Here is a 24,348-nt window from a genome sequence, read left to right as displayed (position 1 = left end):
CAGAGTGGTAAAAGCTTTAGTACAGCTGTAAAAATAACCAAAACAAAAAACCAACAAAAAAACCCCACCAAAAACAAGAAACAAAAGAAACTCCAAAATGCTTCCACATTTATTGCAGAGCAAGCACACACACTCAATTTAGGCTATCAGGTGCTCTGGGTGTGGGAGAGATGGTTTGGAACACTGGCAAGTTGCAAATACCTTTAGTAGTCACCAAAGCTAAGGGAGAGAAGGACAGAAAGACTGTTTAATGCCTCCTTCATCTGTGGATGAAACAGCTCTGCTTCTTATTTTACTAATAGGTGTAAGTCTCATAGCATTAGTATTGCCTCTGTTGCAAACTTTCTCACTGTAAGTAAGATAACTACTGCTTGTTTAATGTCTAAATTACCAAGTACACTCCTGGAGCTTAAGTAGGCTTTCTGTCAAGCCCATAGTTTAGTTGAGTGTCAGGTTTTACCATTCCTTGTAATGTTGTTGTAGATTTAACACTTCTTTGTGTCCTTTTCACTCAATAGCAAGTTGTTCTGATCATCCAAAGCTTTGCCAGAATTGAGAGCCAGATGTCAGCATTCCAAAATTATTTTGGTTTTAGTCAAAGTTTTATTGTTAATACCATCATTTCAGTCCATATTAAATGCCTTTTGTTTTTTCATTGTGCACTGGGACACATTTTTCACATAGATTTCAAAAAAATAATTATTTTACCTTTTAATTTTGCTCATAACTAAATTCTTGAATTATTACTTGAAGTGTAAATTATATTGTGTAAATTCATTATTTCCACTATAAATTTTTGGCAGCTGGACAGGTTAACATTTGATTATGTAACACTTTTCATAAAATAATAAAAATAATAATCTTGGAGGCAAAACCTGAACCTTTCCAGAAAAAGGAATTCTTCTTATAACCTAACATAAAGCTTATTTAAAATATAAAGTAATATCTAAATTAATTCCTTTTACTTTTGAAGAGAATGCTGTGTCCTGCTGACTGACACATTCTTTATAAAAGCTATCCAAAGGTGGGGTAGAAAGGCAAGAGGAATCTCGATCCTCACCTCCAACAGAGCAGGACAGGATGCAACCAAAGTGAAGACAAGACAAGGAGAAACCTGGAGCTCGTGGCAGGGAAAGAGGGAGGCATGCACTGAAATGGCAGTGGACTCAAACCTGGTTTCCAGAGCCAACAGCAGCTGAGGTCAATCTATGCTGGGCTAGAAAGGAGGCTTTCCTAAGCTTTGTGCTTTAGGAAGGCATGGTAGCTGAACTGACTGAACTTTTTATGTGAGTCTTAAAAATAAAGGAGAAGGTAGAACGAAAAGGAGTAAAAGGGAAAATTTAAAAGGAAATGAGCTTCAGACACAGTCAGCAGCTGCATGGGTGGAGTGAGAGAAAGCAAATCTGGCAGTAAAGTACTTTTACAACACCAATTTGGATTTAGCAGGAGCCAAGCTATCTCTCTAGCACAAGCTCAGCCCTACCTTCTGCCTGCCAGAACAGCCCTCCCAGGACCTTTTTTTACTAGCCGCATTTGGAACAATGCTTCTCCCCACTGCTCTGACCCCAACTATTTCCAACCAGCCCTGCCATGCTGCTACATCCCTCCCGTGTGATGAATGAGCTGTCAGTTGTGACTTTGAGGTGAGTTCTAAGGGTTAGCATGGAGGTCCAGCAGATGTATCCTGCCAAGATGAGTAGCTGGCTTTTCACTCTCCAAATGTTTTTTTTAAATATATATATACATATGTATATTTCTATAAATACATGCAGTCATGCACACAGACACACACACGTGTGTGTATGTGTGTGTGTATATATATATATGTGTGTGTATATATATATGTGCTGGTACGACCTCATCTTCAGCACTGTGTGCAGTTTTGGGTGCCACAGTACAAGAGGGACACAAGAATATTGGAGAGTGTCCAGAGAAGGGCAATGAAGATGGTGAAGGCTCTGGAGGGGAAGTCTGACAAGTCCCTTGGTTTGTGCAGCCTGGAGAAGAGGAGCCTGAGGGGAGACCTCAACATAGTTTGTGGCTTTCTGATGAGGGGGAGAAAAGGGGCAGGCACCGATCTCTTTGGTGACCAGGGGCGGAACTCAAGGGAATGGCATGAAGCTGCAACAGCAGAAATTTAGGCTGGATCTTAGGAAGAGGTTCTTCACTGAGAGTGTGGTCGGGCACTGGAACAGGGACCCAGCCTGACTGAGTTCAAGAAGCATCTGGACGATGCTCTCAGTCCCATGCTCTGACTTGGCTGGCCCTGTGTAGAGCCAGGAGTTGGACTTGATGTGGCCCTTTCAACTCAGGACATTCTGTGATTCTATAATTTTATGATATATATGTATGTATATAAGGACAGAATTCCAGGGAAACAAAAACCATGAGAAGTCTGGAAAGAGCTGCTTACTAGAGATAGGTACATCAGCAAAGATTGAGTTGGCAATATGCAGTTTTAAATCTTCTGTGAACACATGAGCTAATGAAACAGTTTTGAATGTATTTTCCATTTCTAGTTGAAAATGTTCATATGTCTGTGTTTCTGTGTGCCTAACACTTTCTGTTGGCAGTGCTGTTTGTTGAAAAATGGTGATCCTAGGATAGTCAGCTCCTACTGCTCCATCAGCTTTCCTCCCTGTCCTCTTTCTTTCTACCCTGCCCACTTACTTCTACTACAGACCCAGGGCTGGTTAGCAGCATGCTTCAGGTGGGTTTACCTCTGTCCACTCCTGCATCTCGAGAGTCTTGCAGAGTTTATCCCTGGCCCCTCTCTGAACAGCTGTCTTACTGTTTCGTTTTTTGGTTTTTTTGGTTTTTTTTTTCATTTGTCATAGTTTTCTTTTTATCCTTTCTTCCCTGAGATCCCAGAGATACTTGTGGAGAGATCAGAGATGTCTTTTGTGCTGCTCTGAAAAAAAGCCAGTTTAGATTTTCATTCAATTACTGCCTCGAGTCCTTTTTTTTGATACTGTTTAATGTATCAATAAGAGAAATTAGAGAAACCTAGATTCTCTTTGGTGGCAGATATAAATAACCTTTGGGAAGCAACAGCAGGGAAGAAACATGAAACTCATAAAGGAGCTGCAGTTCTTGATTGCTGCAAATTTTGTTTACCTTAATGGAAAATTTTGACCTGCAAAGTGAAAATTTACCCAATTCACATTTCCAATTTTACCCTTCTGTTTGCCTTTTTCAAAGGTGGATGTGCAGCAGACATATCCAGGAAGTCTTCCTCTACTGCTGCCAGTATTTTGCCACGTGACACAGGCTGTATTGAGATAGGAGTAAAACTCAAAATATGGGGAAGTGGATCTAAACACGCATTTGTATGTTTAGCATACAAATTTGCTACAAAATAAGTTTATTTTACGGACTGAATTCCTTCATGATGGGTGTATTAAAAGTTATTGCTGCCTAATACTGTTGGATTTTACCTTCAAAACTGTGTGAATTAATAATGAGCAACTCCACTTGAAAGTTACTTGCGTAAAGTATTGTTGCTGCCAGTGCTGCAGTGCTAGCCAAGGGTGGGATGGAGCACATATGCTCAGCAAACAAATTCAAAGGCCTGATTCAACATATTGCTCAAAAACACTGCTATGGTCTAACCTAGCATGGCACATTCTAGGTGAAGTTTAGCTCAGGAGGACTAGGCAGTAAGGGGGATTTACAGCTGCTAAGTTAGCTCAGCTAATTGCACTTTACAAGCCTAACTAATTATTTTCAAGATTTTGTGTTTTGACACTTTGCAACCCTATAAACGTTTTAAATTTGTGAGGAATACAGGTTCTTCTGTTCCTGTTTCTCCTGACACCATTGTACCTCTCCGTTCCTCTGGGAGCATTGCTCCCTGCAGCTGGTGCATTCCCCATACAGGAATAGTATGGCAATGGTATGGCAATTACACCGTAATAATAAGGATCTGTAGGAAATTCCCCATGATATTTAAGAGTTGTTTCAAGGGAGAAGCACAGCACAGAAACAAGTTTGTGTGGTTGCTGCAAAAATAACTAACATACCTTTATTCTATTGTACTGTCAAATTCACAGCTCTAAACTCAACTGAAATGAAAGTAATCTGGAATTATCTATGTCCAGACCATTTCACACATACACGATAAAGGAGGCTTGGCTGAATACATACAGATTGCTATCTTCATTCTGAGCCAGAAACGGGTATTTTTCACTGAGACTGTATCTCTACCATTCCTTTTTCACTGCCTATAGACAGCCTTTTTAACTATCTAATTTCTTTGGGAAAAAAAAGTGAGATTTTTGTAATAAGAGTTTATACATATCAGGAAAATATTTCTTTTCTGTTCAGTTATTCCATAAGAATAAGAAGATAATAGAGTGAAACACCGCTTACATAGTGGCATTATCAGTTTGAAATAAATCACTGTAATTAAATATGATATATAATATTAAAGTATTTGATGTTTCAAATGAGCTACTTCGCCTTGCAAGTGGTATTTAAGTTCCTTAATGGTCATAAAAAAGGAACTGTCTTTCAGGTATTTATGAACATACTGTATTCTGACTAGAAAGGAGATGGTTAGGAATATGTGGAACACACAGTTTTGACAATATTGATTACTGATATTTGGTTTAATTTCTTAGATGATCATAAACACTTTAGTCCAAAATTTGTCTGATAGGCCAATTAAAATTTTAGTTTCTTCTTTACAGCAAGTGAAGAGAAAGATAATACCAACAGAAATGTGATTTCTGTTGCTTGATGCTAATCAAGTCCACTCTATTCATGGTCATTCACCTATGTCATATACTGAAGTACCATTTTATCATCACATTACCATAATATAAGCTACAGGCACATATTAGAATCCTGTATTGAAAACAAAACCAAACACCTGGTTCTTTCCCAAACTGATCCAAATCCAAAGTGTTTGCATCTTTCTGAAACTTCATTATTAACTAATTATTTATTATAATTTATTATTTAATTTATTAAAATATTATAATTTATTAAGTGCCTGAAGATTGGAGAATAGCCAATGTGACTCCAGTCTTTAAAAAAGGCAAGAAGGAGGATCCCAGTAACTACAGGCCAGTCAGCCTCACTTCTGTCCCTGGAAAGGTGATGGAACAGTTTGTTTTGGATGCCATCTCCAAACAACTGGAAGAGAAGAAGGTTATGAGGAGTAGTCAGCATGGATTCACCAAGGGGAAATCGTGCTCGACCAATCTCATAGCCTTCTATGATGTCATCACCAACTGGGTGGACGGAGGGAGAGCAGTGGATGTCGTCTACCTTGACTTTAGCAAAGCTTTCGACACTGTCTCCCACGACATCCTGATAGAGAAGCTGAGGGAACAAGGGTTAGATGAGTGGACAGTGAGGTGGGTCGAGAACTGGCTGTCGGACCGGGCTCAGAGGGTTGTGATCAGTGGAGTAGAATCTGAATGGAGGCCTGTGACTAGTGGTGTTCCCCAGGGCTCGGTGTTGGGTCAAGTCCTGTTTAATATCTTCATTGACGATCTTGATGAGGGAATAGCATCCACCCTCAGCAAGTACGCTGATGATACAAAGCTGGGAGGATTGGCTGACACGCAGGAACACTGCGCTGCCATCCAGCGAGACCTTGACAGGCTGGAGAGCTGGGCTGGGAGAAACCAGATGAGGTTCAACAAGAGCAAGTGTAAAGTCTTGCACCTGGGGAGGAACAACCGACTGTATCAGTACAGGCTGGGGGATGACCTGCTGGAAAGGAGCTCTGTGGAGAAGGACCTGGGGGTCCTGGTTGATGACAGGTTGGCTATGAGCCAGCAGTGCGCACTGGTGGCGAAGAGAGCCAATGGGGTCCTGGGATGCATCAGGAAGAGTATGTCCAGCAGGTCGAAGGAAGTGATCCTCCCCCTCTACTCTGCGTTGGTCAGGCCCCACCTGGAGTACTGTGTCCAGTTCTGGGCTCCATGGTATAAAAAAGACAGGGATCTCCTGGAGAGAGTCCAGAGAAGGGCCACGAAGATGATTAAGGGCCTGGAACATCTCCCATATGAGGAAAGGCTGAGTAAGCTGGGTCTGTTCAGCCTGGAGAAAAGAAGGCTTAGGGGAGACCTAATTAGTGTTTATAAATATCTTAGACTTGGGACGCAGGGGGATTTGGCCAGCCCCTTTTCAGTGGTCTGTGGGGACAGGACTAGGGGCAATGGCTGTAAGCTGGAGCATAGGAAGTTCCGCACCAACATGCGGAAGAACTTTTTCACAGTGAGGGTGACGGAGCAGTGGAATAGGCTGCCCAGGGAGGTGGTTGAGTCTCCTTCTCTGGAGATATTCAAGTCTCGTCTGGATGCCTATCTGTGTAATATGAGATAGGGAGCCTGCTTTGGCAGGGGGGTTGGACCCGATGATCTCTTGAGGTCCCTTCCAACCCCTAAGATTCTGTGATTCTGTGATTCTGTGATTAATATTAAATTATTTAAGAACTTTTTCTCAATTTGTCTTCCTTTACACTCACTTTTCATTCTCCATAATCAAGAGTGCCTAAGCCTGCACTAGCTACCTTTAACACTGGGCAGAAAATAGTTTGTGTCGTGGGTAGGAAGCTTCACTCACTGACGGCTTCATTGCAAGGGCTGTTCCCTCGTGTTTGCAGACAGGGCTCAGTGGAAATTACCTGCAGCAAAACAAGATTTGCTTCACTAGCAGTGGGCTCCTGCTTGTCATACCATCGTATTTCCAACTGTGTCTCTGAATGACAAACAAACAGATAGACACTGACAAAACTTGTTTGAAAATCGTCTCTCTCCCGTATAGAAAGGCCACACGCTTGCCATAGGCTACATTTTTCTTCTGACCCTCCCAGCTCTTTTGTCTAATGTCAAATCGAATACATGAAGTGAGCAAAATGTGAGAGTAAACCTTTTTCCATAAAACAAATACGACAAAATGGTTTTAAATAAGAGAGAGGTGATACTTTGGTATTTCTTCAGCTAAATGATACTTTTGTCTTACTGACAGACTGTGAACTAGTGAGAAAGAACAGACTTCTGACTATTCGAATATGCACAGGCTTCATGAGGGTCTTAATTCCTTAATACTCAGTAATACCGCCAGGAAATTTGGGAGTGGTTCTGATAATAGGGCTCTCAACCCCAGCTGATACTGCCTCAAGTAGCTCAGAGCATAAGCAGAAAAATTTTAGGTCTGCCTGGCCTTTCCCACAAAGACACAACCTGGCCTCCTTTGAGACCCGTGAGGGTCTAAGTTCCACCTCAGCTTTGCTTGTAGTGGCTGAAACTACACCAGAGCAGTAGCAGCTGTAATCCAGAATGGACAGAAGACGGATATTTTGGCTCATACCTTGTTTGGTTTCAGTAACTGTTTTAGTTATGTTTCTTATTCTGTAAGTGGTTTCTGATGTATGTAGAATCTCCTTTTTTACTTTATTAGTTTATGAGATGAATGATGTATGTGTAAAGAAACAGGAGGCAATGTTCTTACCTGACTTTCAAGTTGAATGACATAAAACAGTGTGTGACTCAGGAAATACAACTTGACAGAGGGCCATGCCTTTCTGCTTCTCTCTACTCTCACCTCCAATGCAAAATTCCCCTTTTTCCTGTTATTTTCAGTTTTATCCCCCTTAATGAGTTTTATGAGTAGGATTGCAGAGTTTTACAGTAACTGTTGTCACTTTTCTTTCTATTTAAAAAAAAATTACCATTTTTCATTTAATTTGCAAGATGTAAGAATTTTTTTTGTTATTGTTTCAGGACACAGCAGGCCAGGAGAGATACAGAACAATTACCACAGCTTACTACCGGGGTGCAATGGGCTTCATTTTAATGTATGACATCACAAATGAAGAGTCTTTCAATGCTGTGCAGGATTGGTAAGTAAAACTTGGAACTCATATTAAATTGCACAGAAAACATTTGATGTCACCTACTGTGACAGTGTAAATTATTTGGAAAATCTTACTTCCCAATGCTGTGCCCAAGTATTGTTATAACCAAGTATATGGAGGGCTTTTGTTGGGGTGTGGGTTTGGTTTTTGTTTGGTTGGGGGTGGTTTTGGGTTTAGGTTTTTTTGGTGTGTTGTGTTTTTTTTTTTTTTTTCCTGGAAAGACAATGAATACTTAAGAAATCATTGTAACAATTGTGTTTTCTGTGATTTCAGTTAATGCACATTATGCATACCACTAAAACCAGCAGTATGCTAGCTTGGAGAATAACTGCTAACATGCCAGAAAGTGTTTCCATGTTTCATGGGGAAAAATGAGATACCGTGTGTGGAGGTTGTCTTTTAATTTGATTTTTCATGCTCTTGTTTAGCTGCTTATAAATTATGTTGTCAGCCTTGTGCCTCAAATCTGACAATACTGAGCCAAGTGGCTGGAACTTATATTTCTTCCATTATATGAAAGTCAAGATGTCTCCACAGAAGTTTGCCATTTTAATCAGATGTGGGTCAGCCAGGATGCAAATAATCTAAGGCTTTTTTAAGTAAAGTTGACCCAAAAGGAAAGTTAGAGTCAATCTCAGTGATCTCTTCCTTTACAATGTATTTTAGTATCTGAGAGCATCCTAGCAGTGCTCTGAGTGACAGGAATAGTGTTGTCACCTGTGCTACATGTGCTGTCTTGTATGCGCTTCTCACAGGAGAGCTGCACTCCAGGTTCTGTTCAGACTGTTTACAGTTGTTCAGTATGTTTCAGATTGGCTTTTGTAAAATATACAAATAAGATTTGCACTACTGTTGACTTCTTTCAGGACAGGCATTTACACACGCACTTAAAGTAAACGGAGGTGAGGCTGTGATGCCTGTCTCTGATAAGGATTGTTGCCCAGCCTCAGACTCTCCAAGAAAAAAGCCTTTCTCTGTTTCACATTCTTCTACTTACTTTTGTGATAGTAAGTGTCACAGAACCCATGGAGCACCTTCCCTCTCTACAGCTGGAGTTTTTCTTGGCCTGTATATGCTGGTAATTTACCACTCTGAAATTAGGAACCGAGAGCCTTAAGCTTAATTCTGCTTTACGAGAAATGGGTTCATGGGTTGTCCAGCAGTTCCTTGTAAATACTATTGATGTACTCATCACGCTTCTGTGAGGGAAAGGGGGACTCCACAGTGTGTCCCACCTTCTCTCCATCAGTTAGCTGCACAACTCTATGCTGAATTGCTCTTAGGAGCATCTCTCTCCATTTAATAGACAACTGATGAGCTTACATGAGCTTACTGAATGTGTCTGAGAGGAGTCTCTGCTTGACACTCAAGGAGTAAGACACATTTGCTCACTGTGACTTGTTATGCCAAAGGGATGTTCTGCCCATTTTGTACAAGCTGGAGGCATCATGCCAAGTTCTTGTTGTTACACATTTGTGACTACTGTTCTGTTCAACAGCGTGGGACACCTACCAGGAGGTAGCTGAAAGTGTTATTCATAGATGCTGCTGTGAAAATGTAGAAAAACAGGGAATGGAGGCATACACCCAACCTCCCAGCTGAACCTGCAGCTGTGGCTGCCAGCTGAAGCACTTTCTTGTTTTCCCTGTGCTGTTCTTTGTCCCTGGGCTGATTCTGTTCAAGCACTGGGTTAACTGGGGGATAATGGCTGTCTAGGACCAGCTGTAATCTACAAATCTCATTGCCCCATCTCTGGGCAAACCAGATGGCATGCCATGTATTATCTAGCTTCCTCTGACACAAAGGTTTCATTATAGCAAGTGTAAATATGAGTACTTATTATTAATTTTCTCACCTGTTTGTTTTCCAGCTTCCTAGGTCTGGTATGGTTGGCACTCTTTGTCTCCTGGTGAAAAGTAACTCGGCTTCATACTAATTTAAAGAAAAAAAAAGTCCTTGTAGACTGAAACAAGAAAATATTTAAAACTTATGATTCTAACAGAGGTTTGTGAAATCAGATGTTTATATCATTTTTATCTAGAGGCTGTACAAACCGTTGGCAGCTGTTATTGAAATTTGGTGGACAGGAGGGACTGCATTATTGCGTGCCGAGAGCTACTGAGCAGTCATCTGCGTGCTGAAAGGGATGACAGAGAGGCAGAGAGCCGCACTTGTCAGGAGGAGACATAGATTTGCTTGTTATTTTTATTTTTAATTTCATGAGCTGTTCTTCCTCTACATTATTCCTCCTATCTCACAGCTGATAATTGATTTTCATTAGCCTGTGCTCTGGCTTTGATGGCAGTTACAAACCTGCAGCTTGCTTCTGAATGTAAGAGAAGTTAAAGAAAACTTGCAGTGACCAATGCTGCAGAAAACCAAGTGAGCATACGTGTGCACATGTGTCTGTGTGTTTGTGAAGGAGATGGCAGGAGTGAGCGGGAGCTGAAAATGTGTTTCTCTGTGATAAACGGGCTTCTGAAGGCAGCGGTGCCGTTTCGTATGTGTGAGCAATGGAACAAATCCAAGTTCAAATCACATCAGTTTCAAGGCTTGGTCAAAAGCTGGACTGCAGTCAGGACAGTGAATCTACAGATGCTTTTTAGATTCAGTTGAAGGAATTTGGCTTAAAGTGTGTGTTGGGGTGATTCTTTAAAAGCAGTTAGTTCAAAGCTGTTACACTGAAAGGCGTTTTTTTCAGTCTGCTGTCTGGCTGACATTTCTCCTTTATAACAACAGATGGATTGTCCTATTTCTAGACACCATGCCTAGGTCAGCATGAATCAATTCAGCTATGAGAAATTCTATATCTAATTTGACTATTAACATTTTACATTAAAAATAAATCAGTATCTGTACTTTTATCTAAACCTATTAGCAATATATACAACGGCATAGTAGCCAAGTGCCCACCATTCTGTGAGGATTTTGTCTAAGGGCTTAGCTAAATGACTTGAAGGTTCAATAAATTTCAACTATACTGCAGAAACTTCAGGAAACATTGATATCTTGCCTTCCCTAATTAAAATTAAAAAAGCCCTGAAAGATTGCAAATTATGAAAGATTGCAAATTATGGTAACAACAAAAGATTTAACTTAAATAGAGATTTTCTTTGAGAGTCGAAAACTTGTGGCATAAGAAATCTTGAGTCAGTACTTTTGATAGTTCTGCTCTTTGCACACCCAGTGATTTACTTCTTAAGCCTCATACAAGGATGATGCTAAGAATACACCACTAGTGCTTATGTCCTAGAATTGTTCAGTCACTTCAGAATTCCTTCTTTCTAGGGAATGCAAATAGCAGTGTTCTCTGTATGCTTTCACAGGTACAACAGAAGCTGTTTAACTGAGCCTAGGTTGGCAGACAGTTCAGACTGACCTATAAAATTGACAGGCCCCCAAATAATTTTTTACCAGTTGTACATTTTTTGTATCATCTGTAGACTTTATCAGCAGTTAGTCTGAAACTTTGATAAAATAATTGAAGAGCGTAACTCTTCAATTTCAGGTCAGTTTCTGTTTCCTCTGAAGAAGATGCCAGTGGCAGTAGTCACAGCAATGAACAGTATTCTCCTTTATAGATACAAATCTTCATAAGTTCACAAGGACCAGCAGTTTCTGTTTTTATTCAGGCAGAGTGCCTGTGTGCTGAAAATCTAGCTGCTAACAGAAAATCAAACAGGTTTTGACTCAGCAGATCTCCTATGGAGCTCTGCCCAGATTTTGAAGCTGCCTTTTTCAGGAGGCTTTTTCCTTCAGAAATCCAGCTAATGGTGCAAGTGCAAGGTATGTACCTACCAGTAATTTCGTGCATGCAGATTCAGGGAACAGATTTATTTCTTAAAAACAGGAACCACTGTTTTCTGCCTGGCTGGGGTCTACATAAGAAACAGGCAATAACTATTTATAACCCCTTTAGCTGAATTCTTTAGACAGCATCCACACATGTCAAGTAATTGGCCTAGTTGTATGTGATTTTCTTTTAAAATTCTATCTTATGAAGCCTGAAGGGGAAATAAATTAATGTTGAGATTGGCTCTGTGCAACTCTGATGCATATTTTGTTCAGTTCATAGTGTTGTAGTGGTTGCATTCAATCCTCTTTTATACTACCACCTGTAGTATTTATGCTTGTTAGGCTTTTCAACGGTTACTTTTCACTGGGAGCCTTTAAGCCCCCTTTCTTCAACGTAGTTCTGTTCACGTAGAGTGTTACCTTTATGGCAGTGATGCCTTTCCATGGAAGGGAGAGGAGGCTTTGTGCTATCTTTGCAAGTGCTATCAACTCAGTATGTTGAGTTCTACAGAAGTGACAGGAAAATAAATGCCTCCAAGTTAAACCTGTTTTTATAAACACAACCTTTCTAGACTTATAATGACTGGATTAAAGTTGAAGAGGTAGTTATACTTAGGGTATTTCTATGCAGTGTCTCCAATTTGGTCAGAAACAGCGGGAACATAAACCATAATCTAAAAGCCTGAAGTTTCATTTTCTGTGTTGAAATCCTAGATTTGAATCTTTGCTAAATCCAAAGGCTAGGCAGGGACAGAGGGTACATTGTGTATTGTTGTTTACACTCACTCTAAGTTGATCCTCTGCACCTGAAAACGTTGTCCCATATTCAGGTGTTTGGCAGTGTCTTTATCATTGTCTCGTGTCTGCTGAAGGCGCTGCCATGGAGGCTTCCTTGTGCAGGAATTCAAAAGTCGACCGTTCTACATTGCTGAGTCTTTGGGGATGCTTCCTTGTGAGATACACAAGGGTGAAGATGCCGAGGAGGCTTTGAATTACTGAAGTTTTGAGACAATCAGTGGTTTGTAAGCCTGTCAAGGTCTACAGGAGCGGGGAGGACAGTATCCTAGGAAAAACTTTAATTGCCCTCACTCTTTAAAAATTAAAGTCTTTCTCAAAACTGGTAAGGTGGATATTTTTTAATGTCCCTGTTGGAAAGTATTATGGTTACACATCTTAAGAAATTCAGAGGATCTTCCATGAAATACGTGGGGTTTTTTGGTTTTTTCTCTTGCTTTTTTCTCTTGTTTTTAAACAGCTCCCTCTCATTGGTCTGCTCAAGCTCATCACTTTTGAGAAGGAATCAGCTGGCAGAAGGTATATATTTTACAAAGACTCAGAGACCTAGGACACAGCAGGAAATCTGTGACTTTAAGAACTCAGATGTGCTATGTTTAATTATGTATTTTTATAGGAATTATTTTTGGAATTCCATACTAGCCAGTCTGCTTGGAATAGTATGAAAATTAAGTTTGTTTCAAATTACAGCCAACAGAATAAATAGTGGTTCTGTGTTCTTCATCTGTGGCCATAACATGTGGGAGGTGGTTCCTGGACAAAGACAATAGGTCAGGACAAAGACAATAGACATGAAAGAGTAGCCATCGGACAGGACCTGAGTAGATCATGTCTGCACGATGTGACTTCAGACATTACAGGGGGTGGGTTGGGAGAGGCTTCCTAAAATCTACATGACTTGAATTAAATTCTTCACAGTATCATTTGAGATTGTTTTAAAGCAGAACCTTAAAGAGTGACTATGCTACTGTAAATTCAAGACAACGTTCAGAATTCAGGCTTTAAAAATATGAGCATTCACTACAACATGGCACTTGGCAACTAGATTTACTGGATATGACTGCACTAGTTGTCGTGCTGGACAGCACTGTGGAAAAAATTGTTCCACTCCATTTTCAAACTATTAGCTTTTCCTTTCCTTTTAACACCTAAAATGAACTATAAGTTAGCAACTATGGCTACAGTGCATTAGAAGTTGTTTTTTCTATGTTCCATCATGTCTTTCTGGTGATAAAAGATATGATGGCATTTTTTGAATTGTCATCAGCAGAAAAAATAAAATTGGAAAATGCATTAGCATGCTAATGGGCGAATGTAAGATGTCCTCAAAGCAAATTAAACCCATTAAGTTAATGTCAGCACTGTTACATGCATTTCTAAAGGGCATGTGTTCTAAAGGATACCTTTTTGCTTTTGCCTCTAAAATTTCAGTCTAATATGCATGCTCAGCACACGACTGATCTACAGACAGGCTACTTTTCTTTTACCTCTCGATATGGAACTTGGTTCTATGATTTAAGAAACATCCATTATTTCCTGTATATCAGGAAACAGGTCTGGAAAGTGCTCCTAGGCAGGTTTAACCTCCAGCTCTCTGTGCTGAAGCACAGGACCTGACGCGCAGCCCAGTCTGTGTGGGTCTGCTGCACAGAGCACAGCTGCAAGCCCCTCATGTCATTCCCCACGCGTGTCCTCAGGAGCAATATCCTGCTGGGCTCTGTCCAAACACGAGCTGCCTTGTGGCCCTCTGGTGATCCGTACACAAATGGAGAGAGTCTGCCATGCAGCTGGCAGCACCTTCCACACAGTAAAGCAGCTTTGAGTCTGCTGGAAAAATACTTGGGCAGAGCACGCTGATATTCAGTGTGTTAACTTGGGCTTGATATTGGCAGGGATTTAAGCAGATTCCCTCTTTTTTGACTTACAGCTTTTAGAGAAGCAGGTGCAAGAAGTTGCACATTAGTGGGTAGTTTCATGTTATTCTTCTATTTAAAACAAAAGGATGAAATGCTAATATTATATAAATTATAGAAGAGGGTGAAATTTATGGATGCATATTTCAAAAGAATCAGTGATATATTTTTCCATTTGTGTCTGAGTCCTTCCTGTGCACAATGAATGAATATAAGGGCATGAGGGACTGGTATTCGTTACAGGCTTAAATGTAGGAAACAAAAACATATTTTACAATTTGAAATATTCTCAGTGGTTGCAGTTATATGAAATTTACAGTTTTCCCTTTCACTTTGGAAATGGACATTTGTTATGCACAAAATAACACTAAAATTTTGTGCACTTTTTCTTTTTGCTTTTTATCCTGTATGAAGAACTAAGACCAGTAGCAAATGAGATTTTTTTTTTTCTTAAACATATCTTTTTCTTATTCACAATAGTATTTTATCAGGTCATTTTTCAAAAAAGTTATTCTTGGTAGAACAAACGTGGTTTAAAATATTTAAACAAAACTGTATTCCGGGTCAGTGTGCTCAGCCCTTTTTCACCCGTTTCATCCATTGCTTGGTATGGAGTATCTGGTGTAGTAAATTGCATACGGAAAGCTTAGTTCTCTGAGATTACATCTTATCTTTTCCCTCAAAAGTCTTGTCATCAAACTTTGGCTCACAAATGCTAAACTGATGCTAGCTCAAGCCTCCTACATGCTTTTCAGTTTCACAGACCCACTGCAAAGTGTTGCGTAATGTTTCTCCCAGCATACCCAAAAGAAGGATTTCCCCCATTTCCCACTCAGGGCCAGAACAGCATACACTGCAACTCAGTCTTCCTTAAAAAACAAACCAGAAGAAGAAGAAACAGGTATATAGGGTGATAGGACAATGTGGCAAATGTATTGTTTTCTGGTTTTAATTATAGGCTTCTATAATTTTCAGCACATGACTCATGTCAGACCAAGAAAAATATTCAGTGTCATCCAAACTCTTTATTTGTTGCTTGAAGTTTTGGATGTGCCAGAAAGTAATGTATTGCCCTCTCTTATCACTGACATTGCCAAATACATGGCTTTAGGTTTGCCTGGAAAACTCAGTGACAAAAAAGAACATATGCCTCTTTTTTTAAAGGCTCCTCCAGATAAGGTATCTGATGTTAGGCTTAAACAGCACAGTAGCCTAGACAACATTGCTTTGATGAAGATATTTTCTTATCTTTTTCTTTCTACTAAACCTTGAATATAAATATGCATATTACACATGGAAATTTATGCAAATCCTTATCAAAATGTTTTTTGTCTCGAAAATAGTAAATCTTTGATTTAAAAGTTCAAACCTCATCATAAAATGTTTTCAGTAGGTCTGCTGTCAAAAAAATGATTCATGCATTGTAGCAGTTAATCAGGAAAGACATCTGTTAAGTTTTCATGACATTTTTCATTCTTTCCTATTTTTATGTTCTTAAACCATAGAAAGAAACACACTTGTGGAACTGAAATTATCCATATGTGCTTCTTGGTCATAGTAGCCCTTATTCACATTTGGTCCTTTTGTTTATTTTGCTGGGGGATTAAACACATCTGCAGAAGGTCCTACAGCCCCCTTGAACCTCCTTCACTGTAGATGTGCCATTTTTTTAGGTACTAGGGAGCTGGCTGGTACCAGGGTGTTCATTCAACTGCATCAAACCATATTAATGCTGCCTCTGGGGAGTCTTATAAGAGAAGGGAGCAAGTACTGCTGGGACAGAATTCTCTCAGGGTGCTCCGTATCTCTTTTCCCTCAAACCTGAGATTGGGCAGCTCAGCTGCTGGCTGGGGCTAAACCACAACACACAGTCATGAAGTTTTTGATAGCAGTCACCAACCCAGATCCCGTTCAGTTGCTGAGCGCTGAGTGGAGCTTCTCAGTGGAGCTAATCTCAGTAATACGTTTCTACACTTCACCAGCAAGATTAAGTCACCCTTGACTTCCACTGGATTTAACTGGCCTAGTGGGTGGTTTAAAGAACTGCCTATTATTTTTCTTCCATTTCAGCACACATGGTTGTTGGTTAGGACTGCTGTTGGCCATAAGTAGACAGGATTTATTGCAGCATCATGGATTTCAGCCTCTCTGTTAGCACCAGCTGTTGACTGGTATCAAGTTTATGAGTGCAGCTGCACTACAACCTCCACCCGTGCAGATAAGGGTTGTAGTTCTGGGGATTAACCCCTCCTTGTGAGACCTGGGCAGTCATAAGGAAGGCTGCTTTCCTAGTCCTTTTTTTCTCATAAAAATGTGGCAGTCCTGTCTGATATAAAACTGCCAAAATCTTTTATTTGGGAAAATATAACAAAATAGGAAAACATGCCTGGCTACTATCTACTGTCTGTCAAGAAGAGAGGTCTGGCTCAATTACCCCCATACTTCTGTTCTAATTCTTGGGACTGTATCTGGCAGGAGTATACTCTAGTTTGTGAGTTTCTGCCCAATGCCCTCTGTGATCACACAGCAAGAAAGCAGAACATACCTGTTCTGTAGCCAGCTATCCCTCAGCAAGTAATTGAGCATCAGTAATTATTATTATTAACAACAATAATAAAAATGATGATGGTCTAGATGCAACAGTGTGAACATACACTCGCTTTGTTGGACTGTAAGTTTCACAGTGGAGTTTCACTGCATGGCTGATGAGGCAGTCTGCATACTCAGCCATCCAGAGAACTGCTGTTACATAAAGGAGGCTTCTTCTACTCTGTACCAGGTCCTGCTCTTCTTCAGATGTGGTCACTAAGGGTTACACTCAGGTAGATGAAAGCAAACCAGATGAACAGATTAACGTCTAAATGCTGCCACGCTGAACTGCTATCCATTAATTAGACTTTACTAAGATACTCTTAATGAGATTTTCTGTCTTGTCTGTTTTTTTTTCCTATGATAATGCTTTTACTTTTAAAAAAGTTGAAGTGGAAAATACCTCTGAGACACCAGTGGCGAGTAGCTGGAGTTTGTTAGGGAGATAAACAAATTTAAGCATGGTAACATAGCCATATGCTAAAGTAGGTATATGAAAGACTGATTCAAATATTTAGTCTAGTCTGTCTCTCTATTTTATGGAGAGACACAGCCAGTAGCAAAAGAAACAAAACCTGTTGTGTTATCATCAGCTCACAATATTTATTTTTGTTAGTAATAAATGTCATAAAATCTTGTGGTAATGATAGTTTTTATTGGCTGAACAGTAACTAATGTATTCTTTTTATTTCCCTGTAACTGTGCGTGTTGACAAAGTTACGCTGCCACTCAGCATTCCCAAATGAAACCTCTTCTGCCAGCCAACAGCATGTGAGTCCTGTCTGTGACTCTGTAGTGCCCCTAAACACTCTGCTCAAGTTGCAGATGATTTACTTTTCTCTGTGCTCTAATAATACTTCAGAGGAGTATCGTGGGTCCTGCACCAAACCCAAACTCTGAGGTTCATTGAAGGAGCTGTTCCTTTGGGGAGTTTTAGATTTGCAGTTATCTTCTGTGGGTTGGGGTATGTTTCAGTAACACTAAAGGCTGCAGATTCATTCACACGGCCTGGAGGTTATTCTTTTAAAAAAGCCAACAAAACCAAGACCGTGCAAGCCAGCGGCAAAACAGTGTACAGCCTGGTGGGCAGTCGGAAGAAGTTCCTTCTCCCTCATTAGCTCCCTCACCTCTGTTTCCCTTGGGTTGCTTCCTTTCTCCTGCTAGCTTCTCTGCTTTTGATTTCTCCTTTCTTCTGCATATGACTTCCAACACAGCTTGTTTGGAGTGTCAAGCACTGCCAGTTTTGAAAGGATGATAGTTATGTGAGATACAGGCTGTATGTGGGTGAGTACAAGTTTTATTGGAATCCAGCCCTCAGATCAAGCAGGAAAAGTACCATTAATGTTCTTACATTTAAACCCAGACGGCAAAAGTGACATGGCAATGTAGCCCAGTAGTAGTGGTTACTGTTGAAACATAACTTAAAGCTATTTAGGTTTCACATGCAAACAAAGAAACCATTATACTGTCTTTCATCTGAGCATTGCAAGGCCTTTACCACCAAACTGAATGCTTAATAATGAATATTTTCAATTAAAAAAAATCAGCCAACTTTTCGCAGTCTCATTTGTTGTTTGAGACACTACCAAATCCCCAAATCCACGCAGAGATCAGGGCATGAACAATGCAACTTTTGGAAATTTCAGTTTCAAAGTAGTTATGAACAGTCACTTAAAACAGATCTTAAAACTATGATGGTGGTATATTCCAGCTGCCCACCAGACCACAGGTTCTCAGGAAGCCCAGGACACAGGTGTTTTCTGATGGACTATGCCTGCTATGAATCCATCAGACCTATAAAAACATTACAGCCTAGCTCTGTCTTATTTTTACAAAAACCCCAAAGCTACACCCTCAAGAAGGAGTTTACATCAGGAAATCTGTTGTTATGATAGGCAGCAGTAGCCAGCTCCCTGCTCCCAACCGCTGGTAAGATGGGTAGCATAACATGCCATTTTGTAAAGCAACTATCTTGGAGATAACAAGCTGCTTATAAAACTCCCCAGAAGAACCCTCTTTCTGCTTTAATCCTTTTCTATGCTGGCCACCAAATAAGTGAAGACGATCTCAGTGGCTGAATATATCGCCTTTGCTGTACCATGTGGTGCTGCACTAAAAGATGCAAGTTAGCCAGGATCCCCAGGGAGATTCTTGGGTGACACTGTGTACTTAAGCTAATTTGCACCACCCAAACTTGGACATCACTGTTCAGTGCATAGTTTTTACAGTATAAACTTTAAATACAGGTTATTCTTGCAAAGTCAATGCAGTTCTCCTTGTGACAAAAGACAGCACACATCCTCAGCAGTTATGGGGTATTCATTGTAAGGGGTCAGGCAGCGACACTTCAGTTCAGTGATCACACATGGCAAGTATTTCATCTGTACAGCTGTGCTTTTTGCAGGAGGTTGTGAACTGTGGTTTCAGTGGAGCTCCTGGAAACACTGAGCGGTATGAAGCACGTGCTGGTACATACCAGGTCAGCTCTAAATCTACCAGAGACAATAGGGACCTCGTTCCACCATTTCCTCTTTCTTGCTACCAATGGGATTTTAAAAAATTTAACTAAAATTCAGTTCACACATGAAATCATGACAAGAGTTGTATCTGTACAATGTTCACAGCAGGGAAGACTTTCCTAAGCTCTCCCCTCTACTTGTAGCAAACATGCCCTGCCATGAGTTAACATCATAAGAAGAACATACTCCAAGAGAAAGAATAAATAAATGTATTTTATCTTGAATCACTTCCTGTCACTTGCACTATAAATCTCCATTTACAGTGCTTTGTTCACAGCAAGTGAAAAGAACGTGTTGCATCAATTAAAAAACGATTGATAGGTAATGGAAGGCCGTAATACTGACAAAACTGATTGATTTCAGACCCAGTTTGACAGAGACAAATCTGCATGATGTTCCCAGTTTTTCTCTATCTACATTTCAAACTGTGCCTTTCCGACATACACTAAACAACAAAATTAGCATCTGTCATGTGAGGTGGTTGTTTTTCCTGTTGTTCCTGGAGGGCAAAACTCTGTAGGAAACCCATAATAATTAAACAAATGAAATTCACACTTACCTATGTGTATGCATTAGTAAAGTGAGGCGAAGTGTACTAAAGGAAGCAAAAATAAAGAAAAAAAGTAATAAATTCTGTTTCAAAACAATCTGAAGAAAGAACAGTTTCCACTGCTCATCAGTGAGAGGAGCCTGCATATTACATCTCCCTTGCTACAAACAGGAGGATAATAGAACTGGAGGTTACAGCCTCTGTGAGAAAAGGAGAGAACAAAATATGAAGCAGACAGAAATGATGGGGATACAGTTTCTTTTGATATAATATTTAATATCGGTCCTTTCAGTTTTAGTTGATGGGAGAGAATTAGCAAAGACATCATTAAGACCTACAAGAAACCTGCACCTGCAATTAAAAAAAAGAAAAAGGCATAGGCTAAAATTGTATGTGTGTAAGCTGCAGAAAAGTTGAGAGAAATAATAAATATCACAGTTGCATTATATTTTTAGATTCACAGATTGAAATTAGCCTCTCCTTATTTAGTACAGCCTTTATGATCTATATATTTTTCTTGAGCTTTTAAACCATAAATTCTCAACACTTTCCAAAGCAGTTACATTTCTAAGCAGATTTAAAGACATTCCCTTCATAGATCAAGGAAAATCAATAATGGTAGTTCACTTTAAATACCAGTATTTACTCATTAATTTATAATTTTGACAGAGTTTTGTATGTATTTATGTGAGTAGATTACAGAAAATACAAGTTATCAAGAATGATCAGGAAATGTTGCCTTTAACTGAAAATTCATACAATATCTGTTAAGAAAAATTTATATTCCAAAAGTCAGGGGTGTTTAAAATGACTTTTCAGTCTCCATGGAGACTCTTTACTGGGTTAGTTACTGCAGTCAAAGCTTAGATACATAAACAAAAGCATGGGTATTGTTGCTGGAGGGGAAGTCTGGGTTTATCTGAGGTTGTTAAAGGGATTTTCGTACTGTCTACCACAGTAAAACAGTCTTCCGGATCCAGTGTGTTAGTAAGAAAACAAAACCTAATCTTTTTCTCACATTTAAGTTAAGGTTTTAAAAGTTAAATACTTACTTAGATTTAATTTTTACCCTCCCAAAGGAGACAACTTCCAGGGCTCATATTTTCAAGAAATTTGGGATATGTTGCAAAGGTTTTTTATAAGACTGCAAGCCTTGAGATAAAGCTTAATTTTATTTTTTTTTTTGTAATTTCAATTCTATACTTGAATATTTTCCTCTTCCCTGGTAATCCAAAGGACAACTACAGACTGGGTGGAGAATGGATTGAGAATAGACATGAGGAGGACTTGGGCATGTTGGAAAAAGCTCAACATGAGCTGCAGCCCTGGAAGCCAACCTTATCCTTGGCTGTATCCAAAGGAACCCAGCCAGCAGGTTGAGGGAGGTGATTCTGCCCCTCTACTCTGCTCTGGTGACACCCCTCTTCGTGTGCTGCATCCAGCTCTGTGGTTCCTAATATAAGAAGGACATGGAGCTGTTCAATCCAATCCAGAGGAAGTCCGCAGAGATGATCACGGGTCTGGAACCTATGAAGATAGTCTGGGATTAGTTGGGCTTGTTCAGCCTCAAGAAGAGAAGGCTCTGGGGAGACCTTATTGCAGCCTTCCAGTACCTGAAGGGGCCCACAGGAGAGATGCAGAGGGACTATTCACAAGGGATGAGGGGTAATGGGTTTAAACTAAAAGGGAACAGATTTAGATTAGATATTCTGAAGAAATTCTTCCCTGTGAAGGTGGTGAGGCCCTGGCACAGGCTGCCCAGAGAAGCTGTGGCTGCCCCCTCCCTGGCAGTGTTCAAGGCCAGGTTGGATGGGGCTTTGAGCAGCAGGTGAAAGGCAGCTCTTGCTGAGGGGCCACTCCTTGCAGCAGGAATAGGGAGCACTGGTCTGCAGGAGATACTGTAGGGACCTGTGTGTACCAGAGAATGCCACTAATCAGAGGGAGTGGGGTGAGGACTGAGAAAGGAGACAGCATAGCTTGAGCATCTGCCTTCAGACTACGACTGAGAATGAGCAGGAGGGCTCATAGACCACAGTCACTGGGCAACTGCTACTGGAAGCTTGTCTTTATTTCGTATTTTCACTATTGATCTTCCCTTAACCCCTACATCCTCTCATGCTGGTTTCCCTCCCTAGTCTCCATTGCAGCTCTTTAAAAATAATATCTCACTATTCTGGATATCTTACATGCCCTCTAGCCTATTCTCTTATTTTTCATTAATGTTTTTCTCATGAGTCTATTACACCAGTATCTTCTTGGGATTCCTCTTCCAAAAGTGAGTTTATCCTCTCTTCACTTAGCTGCTGAAAGGCTTCGCAGGAAGGGATAAAGAAGGAAAGAAAAAACATTTGCTAGGAAGGAGAAAGCTCCAGACTAAGAGAAATTAATGAAGTAGGGAGTTTGTAAAATCATTCCAAAGTCTTGGAATGGCTCTGTTTTCACTAAGAGTCCTCCAGAGCCCACTCTTGGACACATACATATTGCGGGAAAGTCTCTGAAGCAGCCCTCTTGCATTTCAGTCTGTTTTTATGTAATAAACTGCTTAAGATGACTTTTCTGACAGCAGAGGTTATCTTGAGAACAGTGCAGCAAAAGACCAAGAAAGGGCATTTCAATATTGATCTGGTGTATTCATAGCAAAACACTGAAGCTGATAATGACAGTCCTTTCTCCACAAAATAATTTCCTGAGCGCTAAGGGCTAGAATGTTCTTTCAAAGCACGCTCGGCTTAAAACATCAACGCGCTGTTCTATCCAAGAAGTGCTGGTGCAGCTCGGCAAAGCAAAGTTATCCCCACCACTATGGGCAGCACCCTGCCCTGAGGACACAGTCAGCTCTTCTCACTGAGCATGGTTGGTAACCCACGCTGCTTTCTGAAGGAAGAATTTCAGGTGGTGGAGTTCATCCCATGAGTAACAGAAAGATGGTAAAAGTGAAAGCTTATGTTAAGTTACTGAGTAGGGTAAGGTGGTTCATATTTCACAGAATTGTTTTGGTTGGAAAAGGTCATCAAATCCAACCAGTAACCTTGCTCTGCCAAGCCCAGCCATGTCCCTAAGCAGGGACCTCATTTAATGGAGATGCACAAAGTGAGTATAGCTGGACACTGTCTCCTATGCCCGTCTGTCGTAGTACCATGCAGAGAGGAACTGATTAAGATGCCTTTATGGCTTTGGGATTAAAGCTGTCTCCTGTGCCATATTACCCAGCCATTGACAGATCCCGCTGGCCTCTCCAGTGCCTAGCCAGTCAGGCAGAATTGGAAGAGCTTTTGGAAGTATGAAGCTTCTCTTTATGCACCTGTTGGATTAAAATGTTATTGCAGAATCCCACAGGTTGCCTGGGTCTTTTCCAGATTTGTTAAGTTTGGGTGTTTTTTGCCTTTGTAAAGGCAAAGGCCTTCTGATGTGCAGCAGTTTCTCCAGAATACACTATATTGAAACCAGTTGCTCTATTTCATTTTCTTTAATAAAGATGTTGCAGGAAATTAATAAGTAGAAAGCTTTACAAGCTGCAAAATCTGTCAGGGCAAATTACAATGTAGGCTCATTTTTATTTAGTAGAATACTCCAACCATAAACTGTCTTACTGCATGATGTACATGTCCAATTTGTTTCTGTATTTCCTCTTCACCCTGTTAATAGTGCCTTTTTTTATTGGAGTCAACACCCATCTGTCCTGGAGCTGGACTGACTTGGACTAGAGATTCTGATATTAATTTTGATAAACAGAGTCTTCTAGTAGTAAAACTTACAAGGAAGTGAAGGGCATCGTAAAGTAACTATTTGATGTTTGAATATATTTGTTTTTATTAGGGATCACTAATATGACTACTAATTAAAATCTCCAGGAAGTTCAGCAGTCCTTTTTTATATGGTAATATATGAACAGAAAAACAAACTCAATGCATTCTGCATGAGAATCCTAGGGAGGGAAGTGCTCACAAATACAAGTGTTTGGATTCACTTTTAAGCATTATTAGGTCAATCAGTCAATACAGATTTCATTACCTTCATTTTTACTATATTGCTTTTTGGACGTTTTTGTTTATGCTGAAGGCACTGTCACACTTTCCTAGGTATACTTAATTGAAAACTATTGATTCAGTACATTGGTTGCAGTTCTTTTTGATTTTTTCATTCTTTCTAGTCATGGCCAATTTCAAGTACATAGGAACCTACAGCAGAGAGAGCTGAATTCCTCCACACTATTAAAAATCAGGTTTTAAATGTCTTTTGCTTTCTCAGTTGGAAATACAGTTTTCAGCTGTATCTAAGGCCATCAAGGATGAGATCAGCCAATCCTTCCTAATT

General features: G+C 40.2%; 1 protein-coding gene across 1 annotated transcript in view; it reads left to right on the top strand.

Moving 5' to 3' along the window:
* Window positions 1-24,348, top strand: part of RAB3C (RAB3C, member RAS oncogene family) — a gene marked incomplete at both ends in the record, with an annotated part of 118,066 nt that overhangs the window by 42,481 nt on the left and 51,237 nt on the right. The window contains one exon of the mRNA XM_084278243.1: window positions 7,740-7,858. Within this exon, the coding sequence (XP_084134369.1) occupies window positions 7,740-7,858 (119 nt within the window). The remainder of the gene's footprint in view (window positions 1-7,739; window positions 7,859-24,348) is intronic.

This window comes from Gallinula chloropus (genome assembly GCF_964237585.1).
Source record: "Gallinula chloropus genome assembly, chromosome: Z".
In the NCBI taxonomy this organism is placed as follows: domain Eukaryota; kingdom Metazoa; phylum Chordata; class Aves; order Gruiformes; family Rallidae; genus Gallinula; species Gallinula chloropus.
The sequence above is the reverse complement of the archived record's forward strand: the minus strand, read 5'-3'. Positions and strand labels throughout refer to the sequence as shown.